This window comes from Cynoglossus semilaevis, chromosome 12 (assembly GCF_000523025.1).
Source record: "Cynoglossus semilaevis isolate Cse_v1.0 chromosome 12, Cse_v1.0, whole genome shotgun sequence".
In the NCBI taxonomy this organism is placed as follows: Eukaryota; Metazoa; Chordata; class Actinopteri; order Pleuronectiformes; family Cynoglossidae; genus Cynoglossus; species Cynoglossus semilaevis.
This window is the reverse complement of record NC_024318.1, coordinates 14,890,345-14,903,972: the sequence shown is the minus strand read 5'-3', so window position 1 is coordinate 14,903,972 and position 13,628 is coordinate 14,890,345. Positions and strand designations below refer to the sequence as shown.

The window sequence follows — 13,628 nt, the reverse complement described above, 5'->3', positions numbered from 1 at the left end:
AACACAAAAACAAAACATTAAAATATATTAGGAAATGAATCCCAGCTTATTGAACTCTTTACCACCACCTAAAGGATCCGACCAAACCACAGTGTCAGAACAGACCAAAAACAAGCGAGGACAAGTCTTTAAAAAAAAAAACTGAAAACAGAACACGTTTATTTCACTGATATTTACATTAACATCATTATTATTGTTCAAAAACATCATAAACTAATTTACTCTTTGGACTCCCGTCCTAAATTTACACACCTTCCTCACATGTGTATCACTCCACGCCTCAGCCTTGGTGGAAAATAGACTCAGGCGTGGACTACGTCATGCCTTTTTTTCCTGTCAAACACCACTTCCTGTTTTAGACCAGGAACAAAAGAAAACTCTTGCACCTATGTGACATTTAATAAACTACCCCAATCGCTCAAACAATGGTGTCAACACAAATAAAATCTCCGTTTTTCCTTTACGACCTTAAATCATGTATGAACAAGATGGGAACCACTGACAGAGCTGGTACACAGCTGGAAGACTGTGCTGTCTGAGGTCATTGTGGCATTAGATGTCTGACGTTGTATTTGGACGTGTCGTTGTACTGAGTCATGGGCTTGTCAGCGATTCCGCATGTTCCCACTCCAACTTTTCCATTTACGCTCTCTGGTGACGCGAATATGCTTCTCTTTACCTGCAAACAACGACGACACTGTTTAATCGATGGACAGCAGTCAACACGATGTAGGCTCACAACACAACAGAGGGAATGATAATTAAATTCATATAATATTTCAACCAATATAACTAGTATAATAACAATCAACAAATCATTTTTAAAAACACAGCGCTGGTTTTGTAGTAAAACAGTGGCTAATATTTATGGTAAAGGACACAAGTGTTTTAATAGATTACTCCAACAGGGCTGATGGCGTGTCTTTAATGTGTTTGGCTAAATAACACATCTTGTTTGGTGTTGGACAAATCATGTGATGCCAGCAGCCTCATAAATGGTAACAGGGTCAGAACATATCGGCGCCACGGCACGAACTGTCAACTGACATCCAGGTACAGTAGAATACGTACTTGGCCTTTCTTGTTTTTTGAGTAGGCTTTGTTGTTGAACTGCTGCCACTTTGACTTCTGATCTTCTCTCTCCTGCTCCAATTCCTTCATCCTCTGCACCTTCTTCTGGGCTTTCTTCTTCTTGTACTCTCTCTGCTCAGCCATTTTCTCTTTCCTTGGGTTATGATGTGCAATGCAGAGAAAATGATCCATTATTATCGATTGGGTTTTCAAAGCTAGGAGTGTACATGGTTGCATTAACATAGTAAGGTGATACAGTAGAGTGGTAAAATAAAATAATCAAAATACAAGATAAATAGAGTCTTTCTGACATTCCCTTATATTTTTGGTGTGTACAGGTAATGACTGTTTACAGCAGTAGGATGAGTAAAATACAAAAATTGACTCAGTGTGAGCGGCTTTAGTACATACTTTGATTTGGGCTTTCCGTCCTCAGAGCTTTTGCCCTCCTCCGCTGCCCTGAGGTTCTGCAGGGGGATCACTTCAGCATTGCCATATTCAATAAAGGTAACAGCCGCAGTTCCATTTTCTCGATCTATCTCTTCAATCTCGGCCTCATACACCCTGTCAAAGAATCACGTCTGTAAGCAGGTGAGTATGAGCCAAACACTCAAGCTCTACTATACAAAAGATTCAATTACATTATATGCATTATGCTGAACCTGAATGTATGTTGCCCCAAATGCACATAATAACCATGGTACTTGACAGGATATCACCATACAATTTAGAAGTAAAACATAATTCAGCCACTTAATATAATAAAAACATAAAATTATGAAATCATAAAAACTCAAAATGTTGTACTGTCATAGGATACAACTGAAAAAAAGTGTTTTCATGAGACTGTAATGACACTCACTGTCCATCGTTACTCCACACAGCCATACATCTGTTTCCGACTTTCCAGCTTTTCTTTTGGGGGACAGCTTCTGTGCCATCTTTACTGGAAGTACTATCACTAGGCTGTGAAGCCAACAGGTCTTTTGTCAAATCGATGACTTCCTGTGAAAAACAAAAAAACTGGATTAGGGAAATGCTTACCAAACAAAGAAAGGGAGAGCGAGAGACATATGTTTGTGAAGAAAATAATCATTGTGTGTTATACACACACCTGCAAGTCTTTATGGAGTTTTTGGAGATCTTCATTTTCAGGATCTGTCGATAACGCAACGTCTACTTGCTGCAGCTGGGCTTTATAGCTGCTCAGTTGTTTCATCAAGTCGTCCGACATCTGTGGAAGTAAACACTAGTACCCATTTTCCAATTGATTTGACAAATTGTGCTAGCTACGTTAGCAGTACAACAACGAACGTCTAATCGAGCCTAGTTTACCGTTAAATGCAATATTTAACGTCAATGGAAACACGTTTAATGGCGGATCTTAAAATGTTATATACTCTACGAGCGGGAACGCGGAATCAAGCAATTATATAAACACATTAAACCTAGCTTAATTATGCGGCCATCTTCGTTTACGTTATTTTATCCCTATGCTAACCAACTTAGCGTGTTAGCCCGTCGAACACAACAACAAAGGATAGGGGTGTAATCTTACCTTTTTATGATTTACTCGACTTTATTAATCCTGCGGATATATTTATATTCGACCTTTTTCCAAAATACCGGCTGAAAGAATAACAACAGTCCACTCTTCGTCCTCGGCCACTTTCCTGTAGATTAAAAGAGGCCAGAAAAACTCGTGTAGCTATTCTCGCGACAACATAGCTTGCTCGCGCGAGGCTACACTGTAGGAGGAGCTTGTTAGCACCCCTAGCGGCAGTGGAATAACGTGTATAGTAAAAAAGGTTATAGTGTAGTCAATAGCTTTTCAACAAAAGGCATTTCTGTTTTAAAAACATGACATCTTCTACTTCTGTAGAACCAACTGTCTTTAGTAAACCTGATATTTAAAATACAGAAAAATGTAAAAAAGTGTATATATTGTATATTAAATATACATTTACAGACTCCCTGGTTGAATTATTTAATCTTTTACCTTGTATTCTAATGTAATAATCTTTTTTGCTACGACAAAACCATCTACACAAACTCAAAGGGTCCTCTTGAGTCAGCATGGAAACTCAACAGGAAATAAAAAGCTCAACTCCCAAAAGAATAATAAAAAATAATTAAAAATGGATTGGAATTTCCTATCCCAAATGCCACTGCAGCCTAAGCAATGTGAATACGTAATACTTTATAATGCTTTGACTTTTTTTTTTTAAATCAAAAATGTAAATATTATGTATTGTGATTAACTATTGTTTTTCGTCCGTCTTTCCTTTCTTCCCACCTTCCTTCATTCCTCTCCTTCCTCCTACTATAATTACTTCCTTCTTATCTTTTTCCTTTTTTCTACCTGCTTCCTTATTGATGTCTTTCCTTCCTTTCATCCTTCCTCCTATTCTTCCCTTTAATCTATTTATTTCTGCTTTCCTTTCTCATGCTATTCCTTTTCATCTTCTTCTTTACCCTGTTTTTCTATCTTATCCTTCCTTCCTTCTTTCTTCCTTCATTTTTCCTGTTTTCCATCCACAATTTCATATTTTATCCTATCATTCCTTTCTTTCTTCTTCATCTTTTATCATACCTTGTATTCTTTTCTCTTACTCTTTTATTGTTAATAAACACTAAAATAATGTTAAGTATACATAAACTGATGGGAATAATCTTCTGCAAACATATTGGGCCTCCCAAAAAAGTGCAACTATTTCTGTTCTCTGGAAAATAAGCAGGGCGTCATCATCCCAAAACAAACAAAACACAGAGCTCTAATAAAGAGAAACTTCTGGAGTAAACGACAAATATTTATAATTTAATAAAGTTGTATAAATGATGTTCTGTATTAAGCCCTTACATAAATAAACAGTAACATATATTGGCTATAACAATGTTTACATATATGTGGCTACCATTAAACATCTTATGAGAAAACCTAATGTAAACCATATTTTCCTTGTAAATTCTAAAGTCCCCAGTGTCATAATCAGCAAATATTTCAGCTCTGAAAAAAAAAAAAAAAATAAAATCACATTTTACTCAGTGAGCAGCGTATGAACCCAACCCCTCCCTGTTGTCACTGAACTGGAGCCAGTATCACAGATCCTCAGCGTCAGATCAAGCTCATATATAAGACACACTCTTCACTTCAGCCACAGCAGATGGAAGGATCTGCCTGCTGCTCCATTAGCCACGTAAGTGTTTTTCATATGCTAAAACCACATCTTAAAGCTCATTTATTTCTTGTGAATTCTGTTTGTAAAAAGACATTTAAAAAAAAAACGTTCTGTTTGTAAAAGACATTTTAAAAAAACACGTGGATTTCGAAAGTTAATAGAATTCTCTATCCATGCACTGTTTCTGTAAAAGAAGAAAATGTTCATCTTCTTTGTTTCTTCCAGTAAACAAGACAAAATGCTTGGTTTTCTGATCTTGAATGGAGTCGTTCGCCAAGGCTGCTGACAACCACAGCCTCCTGACACTGCTTGGAACACACCGTCACTGACACAGCTCGTCCTGATGGCTTGTCTTAACTCCTCCAATGGGAATGGGACCATACCCGGCAGACACCTTTACACCCCCCAGACTGCCGTACCCCTAATCATTCTGGTGGGTTTCCTAATCCTGCTAACTGTTTTTGGCAATGTTATGGTGGTTATCGCCGTGACAACGAGTCGAGCCCTGAGGGCGCCTCAGAACTTGTTTTTAGTATCACTGGCATGTGCGGACATCTTGGTGGCCACCTTAGTGATACCATTCTCTTTGGCAAATGAGCTGATGGGTTATTGGTACTTTGGCAAAGCGTGGTGTGAAATTTACCTGGCGTTGGACGTGCTCTTTTGCACCTCATCCATTGTACACCTGTGCACCATCAGTCTCGACCGCTATTGGTCAGTAACCAAAGCAATCGAGCACAATCTAAGAAGGACGCCTCGTAGAATCAAGAGCACCATTTTCATCATTTGGGTTCTGGCGGCTATAATTTCATTCCCTCCACTTATCACGATGACCAAGGATAAAGGCAAAGAAAACCGTCCTGAATGTAGAATCAACGAGGAGAGGTGGTATATAATATTCTCCAGCACTGCTTCCTTCTTTGCACCCTGCCTCATCATGATTATGGTGTATGTCCGCATCTACCAGATCGCAAAGAAAAGGACACGTGCTCTGCCGGGTGAAATGCGCAAAGAAAATGGACAGATGGGGGACAAAAAGGGCGGCGGGGACCCCAGAGATGAAAAAGGCAACCGGGAAAAGGAAGTTGTGGTTGACGAAGAGGTCAACGGTTCTGACATGGAGTCATCATCCGATGGGAACGACACCATCCTTTGTTCAGTGAAGAAGAAGAAGGTTCTCAGAACAACCAAAGAGGCTCAGGGCAAGCCCGGCAGAGTGTCTCCAAAGACGGAGGGGCAGCCCTCTGTGAGGGTGAGCCGGCTTCAAGGAAGGCAACGCAGAGAGAGGCGCTTCACGTTTGTTCTGGCCGTGGTCATGGGAGTGTTTGTTCTCTGCTGGTTCCCCTTTTTCTTCACGTACACCCTCACAGCTGTGTGCAGCACCTGCTGCGTCCCAGAGACGTTGTTCAAGATGTTTTTCTGGTTCGGCTATTGCAACAGTTCACTCAATCCCGTCATATACACCATATTCAACAATGACTTCCGCAGATCTTTCAAAAAGATTCTTTGCAAAGCCGACAGCAGGGGCTTGTGAATCCCACTTACACACACACACACACACACACACTCCTAAAGTGCTGTTATTGGCTGATTTTTCCACTGGGGTGTTTTCCTTGTGTAAATATTGAATTGAAAATACAATGTTAAATATTTATTGATGTTTTAAAAGCAGCGACAGATTGAACGTCGAGTGAGATTTCGTGTCTCTAAATATTTGCCTTGCAGTGTTTAATCATGAGAAAATATCTACTGTGCAGTTTGTTTTACGGCCATTACTGTGAGGTCAGACGTGGACGTTGTCCCCTTGTGTCAACTGGACAGATTTATTTCTACTGGTCTGTGTGTGTTGTGTCTGTATTTGCACTAATCAGCCAGCTGCTGAATATATATCTGCAATATTGTTTTTTTTAATTCAGTGTAACAGTAACAAGAGTAAAATGTAATGTCCAACATATTTTAAAAACTAAACATCCAATGATAATGTTTCCATGGTCCAAATGAAATGTTGATTTTTTTTGTTTATGTACCATCTCTGATATTAGGAATAAATACAATCACAGTAACAACAGATGAAAACAACCCCCCGCCCCAAAGTAGCCTATTGTTATCCCCAAAGGAGCCACTATCTCCCTTGTTATAACAAGCACAAGAACAAGACAATTACGTGAAGGAATATTGTACCTAGAAGACGCTGGCGGCACAATGATACTGAAAGCAGTTTATCGTGATTTATAGGCCTTCATATCTGGTTGTCATTAAATCCTCCCCTGGAGTCACACAGAAATTCTGCTGCTGCATATTACAACAACAAGTGTTAAAACAATATCCACACACACACATCAGTGTGTTGTGTTCTGTCTTATCACAGATCTCTGGATAACCTCCCTTTAAAAAGATAGGTTATCCATGTATGAAAGGAAAGCATATTCTCAGACTAGTTTTCCCGTCTGAATTCGTTATTAAGTAAATACACCACAGAAAATAGTACATTTTCAACAGCTGACCCGTTTTACAGTAAATGAGAGGAAAGATTCCCAGGAAGTGCTCTCAGGGACTGAGGGCTGCTCAGAGATTCCTATGGTTGAAAATTCTCCCATTCAGAGTTTGTCCTTGAGTCTTAAAATACACCCAAATCTGTCCAGTACTAGTTAACATGTCATGGTTCCCACGGACAATCAGACAAATGTTCTTTTTAAGAGCTCGGTGACATTTGAGGTCATGCTAGATGAACTCTTTCAGCTAATTTTCTGTAACATTCTGTTTCCTAATTTTAGTTAAACATAATTTTACAAAGTAATTTACAGAGAGCCATACATCAAAAATACTACAGACAATTCTTTGATTACTGCCCCATTGAAAAGTGAAAAAATAAAAAAGTTAGTGATTTATTATATTTTCTGATTATGTAGGCTACATAGTAAGATAGGGAAGAGAAAGAAAAATGACAAATTGCGTTGTATTTGTAGGCTCCAAATGACTGTTTTGCTCACATAATGAGGGCAAAAAAAACAACACAGCATCACTGTTTCTTTAAATGCTACGACAGAAGTGAAGCCATCATCAACCATTAAAATAATGATGAGATAAAGTAACAGGCATTTTAGGATATTTTAGCTTATAATTTAGCTAGTGCTAACTTGCTAGCAGCCTTGATTTTTTTTTACTTCGAGTTTCTCCTCCGTCACATAAACATATAGATTCAATGAAACTTACTTCGGGTTTCCCTTCCATCACATAAACATATAGATTCAATGAAACATTTATTAACATTAAATATTCACATTCAAGATGATCTATCCCTTGAATAATAATATTTCTACTTGTGCAGAACTGTGTCGATAAATAAAAGTGAAGTGCTTACCATATGAACTCTTTGATTTATTTACATTTTTACCAATGACCGTCACTAGCAGTACATACGGCAGATACTACGTTATGGAATGTTAGAGATGTTACACCGAATACAAACATACAGTAACAACAGAGCTGAGATGAAGGCATAGTTGTATGTATTTTGTGATTTTTGCCTGTTATTACTCCCTCAGGTCCTACATCAAACCCTGGCTGAAATCATGCTAAAAAGAATGCTGAGACCCAAACACACACAAAGATACAAACACACACACACACACACACACACTTTTGCTGTTTGCCACACTAAAGAAGTGATATATGTCTGACTCTAAAGGCCATGTCAGAGCATGGAGGATTTATGCTCATGACTCCACTGTTCTACATGCTCTCCGAGCCACCTCTGGCTGGAGTTCCCACAACATCTGCACTGCTTCCCTGCCACTGCCGTCCATTTACTTGTAATTGCCCCCGCCTACATCTCAAGTGCTCTCCAAAGCTGATGGCCGCTCATCTCTCAAGGCAGATGAAGTCGAATACCGAAGGGAACAGAGACCGTGTCCCAGTCTGGACTGGATCTCACAGTCTGACCGCATACACCACAGATGCACTAACAACTTTAAACCAGAGCTGGAGATGAAGAAAGTGTTCTAATTGAATGTTGGGTCATTTATTATGTATCGAGCAAAAAGGCATCACGTAGACCAGGGGGCAGATGATAGGTCCTCCCCAAAGAATTGATGAGGATGCAAAGATAATCAAATTATCTCGGTAGAGATGTAACCAGCAGGAAGAGTCTGTTTAATTTGCCTCATGCAGTCTCTTTGTTGCCACTGTGCAGCAACGACAATTTAAACACCCACTCAGAAAATGGGAAAGCTACTTTATATAGCGTGCAAGTGTACATGTTCCATCAATGTCACTGTGTTGCTGCATGGAACAAAGTTGGAAATGTGAATTGCACTCTGCTTTGGGACTGCAGTTAGGAGGTAAACGTAACTTTTTCCTCAGTGGAAATATTGACCATTACTGTGTGAAAACTGTGCCGGCTGAAATATAACGACCAAAATCATAGTTTTCACCTCATGTCAGTCACAAACGTGAGGTAATCCTAAGTGGCAGTCCGCGTGTTCCCCGTCTCATTCGTGCACTAATGCTACGCTAACACACTAATCTAACAGTATTTACTGTCTCATTACTTCATCTATACATAACAACTACAAACAGAGTACATGGGAGAGCAGAGTACACACTCCATCTAATGTCCCTACAGTATTTTTAACCTAATGCGACTGAGTTATAAAGTTATGAAGTTATTTAATGAAAATAAGATGTAAAAGCTTTTTTGGCATCACTCCATCTGCCTCTCCATCATTTGCTCTGCTTGTTCATTCCGAGCACATGAAAATGAATTGCATGCATTTTAAATCATAAATAAATGCATATTCTGGACTCCTCTGACCTTCTCTGGAGCAGCCCTTGGGTAGAATGTGTGTGTGTATTTGAAGGAGATACAAGAACAGAGTGGTTGGAAAATGGTGTTCTAATTTGTCTGGATGAAGCTCTAAGTATGTCATACTAAGAGGGGAAAAAAAAATCTGTTTTATGAAAAGCAGAGACATATCCTACTGTTGACTGTGATGCTTCAGTCTTGGTCTACAGCTGTGCTGTCTGTGCTTGGCAGTAATGTCTTGCTGATGATAAATGAAGCCCTCATCTGCTCCAGACAGCATATTTCTTCCTTGAACTTCTCGTCTTGTCTGCACTATTGATTGAATTTCATTCCAGCCTACTCTCGTCCTTTAGCTTATGCAAAACAACTGCATCGCACCAGCATGCTCCCGCATGTTGTCACCAGAAATAAAATGATAAACACTAAAACAAATGAGAGATTAATAGAACTAGGTTCAAGATGAAAATAATGGGATATTTCGTATCTAGATTATAATGTGATCCATTACAGTATAATCTCAAAATCAATGTTTACTGACTCAATGTCGAATTGAAGAAAGAGACACATGAGGATCTGCTTCAACAGCTCTGAGTCTATGTACTTACTAATAATACCAGTATCAGCGAAGTCCTAAATACTGCATCTAAAATTAAACATTTGATGTAGTACAGTTACTTCACTTAAACAACTGTTAGCAAACAGCCAAAAAGTATTATAATTCTAAATAAAGAGTACTAGGACACAGTGTGGAGTAGGTACTTTTGGCCATAGTGTTGGTCTGAGGTCAGTTGTAACCCTCACTACATACTGCATTGATTCTAACTCCTTCAAATGTGTGCACACGTGGATATCCAAGTAAATATAAGTATTGATCCAGAGCTCTGTATCGATTGATTCTCAGTGGTAAAAAAAAAGAAAATCAGATTGGAAGCCAGAAAAGCTTTTAGGACATGTATAAATAAAATCCTGAGCATTGAGGGAGAAGATACAGTTGAGCTGAGGTGAAGTCTATGTTATAATGAAAACGTATACTGTAGTTACTGACCACAAAGAAAGGAATACATATTAAATTTTTTACAAACGCTGAAGAAAAACATCCCACATTGCCTATGGAGGTACTTACAGAATGTGATGTTTTGTCAATTCTTGATGTCAATTCTTGCATTGGAAGGCTAATGCAAAGCAGGAAGTGAGTTTTTCCCATCTTTTGGGAGACTGTTGGTACATTTGTTTACAGCAGATAATCTGTTGTGATCTGTGCGAGACTTCCAGATGCCAATTTGTGATTTGATTTAGTAGTCCAGTGGGAGGGAGAAGGAGCTTCCTGCTGTCAGGGCGCAAATGAAACGATAACCAATTAGGTCCTTCTCCCACTTTAAATTCTTCATCAGGATATTGTGGACATTTTCCAAATTGTGGTTTTATATTTTACATTTTAATGTCAACACAAAATGTTTCTATTCTTTAATGGCTCCAACAGCTATCCTTTTCTCACCCGATCCGTCTTATGAATATGGCATTATTGGTGTTTGGCATATTGGTGTTTCTTCTGTTATAAATAATGCATGAAAATTATAAATCAAATTTCACATTACACAAAATAAAGCTTTTTAAGCTGAAATATAGCTGCATGGGAAGTAGCTCAGTGGAAGGTTTGATGGTGTATAATGACATGAGCCGCATTACATATGCCATCTGGTGAGAGCGCCTCAGTAATCAGAGGTAGGACGTGGGTTGCAATGCAGCATTCATAACACTAACAACATTACTGGCAATATTGTCTTCATCGTAAATTCTGACAGCAAAACACGAGAAATCCGAACCCACTAATAATTCAAATATATTACCTTGAACACATTTTTGAAAAAAAAAAAAAAATCATAAATGTTTTTGCAGCTGTTATTGGCTTCTGCAGGATGTGGGTATTGTTGATAAAACCAATATATCTGCCATTTAATTAGCACACTATTTTGTACCACTGTGAATAAATGACTTTCTCGGGGCAATATTTATAATGTATTCACAATATAAAAAGACATGGGCATTATGTATTTGACACCTGCTGCCTTGGCTGGCTGATGCAGTTACAGTTCTGCAACATAGTGTGACAGTGATATGACTTGATTTTGGAGTGACTATCATTCAAAACACTTATGTCTCATCTGCAATCTACGTCTACCTGGCCTCTAAATAAATTCTTAGTCCACTGGGCATTTTTCCATCTACAACTCCTCCAGGACTCTGTTTAACTGGATAAGCTCACAGTTTAGTAGGCAAATAAAAAAATGGGCTTTTACCCGTAAACCATTTTCCTTCAACCGACAGCTTAGACAAAATGAAAAGCATTCATTTCAAAGCCAAATCCCAGCTGGAGAGCAAAACTGAATTCAATAGTGCTTCTCATTCGTATGGGCTTTCATTTAGAGCTGCCATAAAATCATTTGAAAATGGTTAACAAAGACAAGTAGATCTGTTCAGAAATGATCTCGTTAGTCCCGCATACCTCTTACGAACCACGTCTAGGGAGGAAGGAAAGCACAGAATAATTATCCCAAATTGTGTGTAATAATTCGGTTTTACAAGAATAATCAGTCTCTCCAATCTCTGTGGTAATAAACTTAATTACATTGTCAGTCTCAAATTTTGAGGTGCCCCTTAATGAAGACACTAACAAAAATAAACGCAAATATAACCACGTTTAAATAAACCGTACGACTTATTAATTAGACAGTATTGTCACTTTTATTACGTTTATTATTACAAGGGCTATTGGAAAATGTACAGTGTTTTAAGCTTGAAAGCAGTGAATTAATTGCGCATGTCCTCGTCATATTTAAATATCTTTGACTTTGCATGTAATTTCTCTGGACCTTAAGTATTCATTTAGGAATAACACCAATTCACCCATCTTTAATCACTTAATCCTTTGCAGCGCTGCAGGGGGATTGAGCCAGCCCCAGCTGTTAAGGGGTGAGGGGCAGGATTAAATCCTGGACAGTATGCCAGTTCATGTCAGGATCTCATATACTGTTTGGACAACTTTCACATTCACATTTAAGTTCAATAACACACAAACTTTCACATTCACATTTAAGTTCAATTAAGAATGTCCAGTTAACCTCATCCCTAATCTGCAGGGGTTGTAAACAGTTTACAAAAGGTAGATAATACATATGACTTTTGGAGTCGTTGACATGCATGTTTATAGATGTGGCTGTAATTCAGGTGGTCAATTCTGGAGAGTAGCTGGACAATGAAACGTCCAAAATAGTTGAAGATGCTTGCAACGTCCAAAATTGTAGGAAATGCTCGCAACGTCCAGAATTGTAGAAATTTTCGCAATTGTAGAAAATGCTCGCAACGTCCAAACGGTTGTAAATTCTCGCAACGTCGAAAAGGGTCGTAAATTCTCGCAAAGTTCGAGGTGGTGGTAAATTCTCGCAACGTCCATAATAACAGTAAATTCTCATCATGACCAACATAGCAGAAAATGCTCGCAAAGCGTAAGTCAAAATTGTGAAACACTTCAATTATATAAACTGCCAGAGAACTTTAATTTAAAAAAAAAAAAAACCCACTGGAAACATATGGGCATGGCAGCCAATACGAAGAGCTACAATGGCAATGATTTTGATTTTTAAAATAATACTTTATTAACAGTAGGCACGGCGGCCGCAAAGAATAAAAAATATAAACAAATAAAACCTTCCTTACTGTGTTGAAGTCTTCATCTAGGATGACCAATCTGGAAATCAAACAGTCACAGACAAGTCATGTTACGTACTTAAAATTAGCTTGTTAGCACGTTAGCTATTTAGTACATTTGACAACTTCCACCTGGTCTCCGTGTGCAGAAATGGCATCGTACCTGTTCAGTTCAAACAATATGGATTACAAGTTTGATGTAGAAACCCACAAAGCTGTACTTTAAACACCAAACTGATAAAATATGACTCAGTGACTAAACACATTCTCCAAACACATTCTGACGTGTTAGCATTTTTAATTTGTTCACGCGACACAAAACAAATGAATAATGATAACCGTTCTTCCACTTTGAGTGGTCTAAGATATTTAACTACAATAATACACTAAAAAAAGCCAACAACAGTAACAACAACAACAAAAATCCAATATTCACTTACCTTTCTATATCTGCCGTTCAACCTGAACAGAAGGAACCGTCATTTAGAAATAACGTCGAACACCTGCCCCTTTCAAAGCGTGGCGCAAACTTTTTCAGCGTCTGACATCACACGCCGACTGTCTTGTATTTTGGTTGTTTGTTTGTTTTTGTTTTTTTGACTGTCTTGTTTTTTTGTTTGTTTTTTTAATTGTTCTGCAAGGTCTTATTGATTAGACTACACTTGTGCCATTATATATCATTATATGTAGTTTTCATCAATTTGATATTTTGTATTCTGTTTTGTATTCTGTTTTATTTGACTTTCCCACGTCCATTCCTTTCCAACCCCAGTGGCCAATGAGGTGGCCTACTTTTCCCAACGGTGGGGGCTACACTGCTGAAGACAATAACAAACCCTGATTCTTGCCTCGTCCTTCAAAATAACCTG

General features: G+C 38.4%; 2 protein-coding genes across 5 annotated transcripts; one reads left to right on the top strand and one right to left on the bottom strand.

The window, feature by feature from the left end:
• Positions 1-127: 127 nt before the first annotated feature.
• Positions 128-13,218, bottom strand: smndc1 (survival motor neuron domain containing 1). 4 transcript variants are annotated; one of them, XM_025060617.1, is made up of 7 exons: positions 13,200-13,218; positions 12,769-12,799; positions 2,186-2,305; positions 1,934-2,076; positions 1,483-1,635; positions 1,072-1,225; positions 128-679 (listed from the first exon to the last, which is right to left on the bottom strand). In XM_025060617.1, exons 3-7 carry the CDS (start codon positions 2,303-2,305, stop codon positions 542-544), a joined length of 708 nt encoding a protein of 235 aa, XP_024916385.1. In that variant the 5' UTR covers positions 12,769-12,799; positions 13,200-13,218; the 3' UTR covers positions 128-541. The 4 variants fall into 4 exon arrangements, with proteins under 4 accessions (XP_024916385.1, XP_024916387.1, XP_024916386.1 ...); XM_025060619.1 differs by lacking the exon at positions 13,200-13,218 and having other exon boundaries at positions 12,764-12,782; XM_025060618.1 differs by lacking the exons at positions 12,769-12,799; positions 13,200-13,218 and adding an exon at positions 2,630-2,797 and having other exon boundaries at positions 2,186-2,320.
• On the top strand, positions 3,463-5,816 carry LOC103387643 (alpha-2A adrenergic receptor-like). The gene is made up of 2 exons (XM_008322381.3): positions 3,463-4,268; positions 4,476-5,816. Exon 2 carries the CDS (start codon positions 4,594-4,596, stop codon positions 5,782-5,784), a length of 1,191 nt encoding a protein of 396 aa, XP_008320603.1. The 5' UTR covers positions 3,463-4,268; positions 4,476-4,593; the 3' UTR covers positions 5,785-5,816.
• Positions 13,219-13,628: the final 410 nt, after the last annotated feature.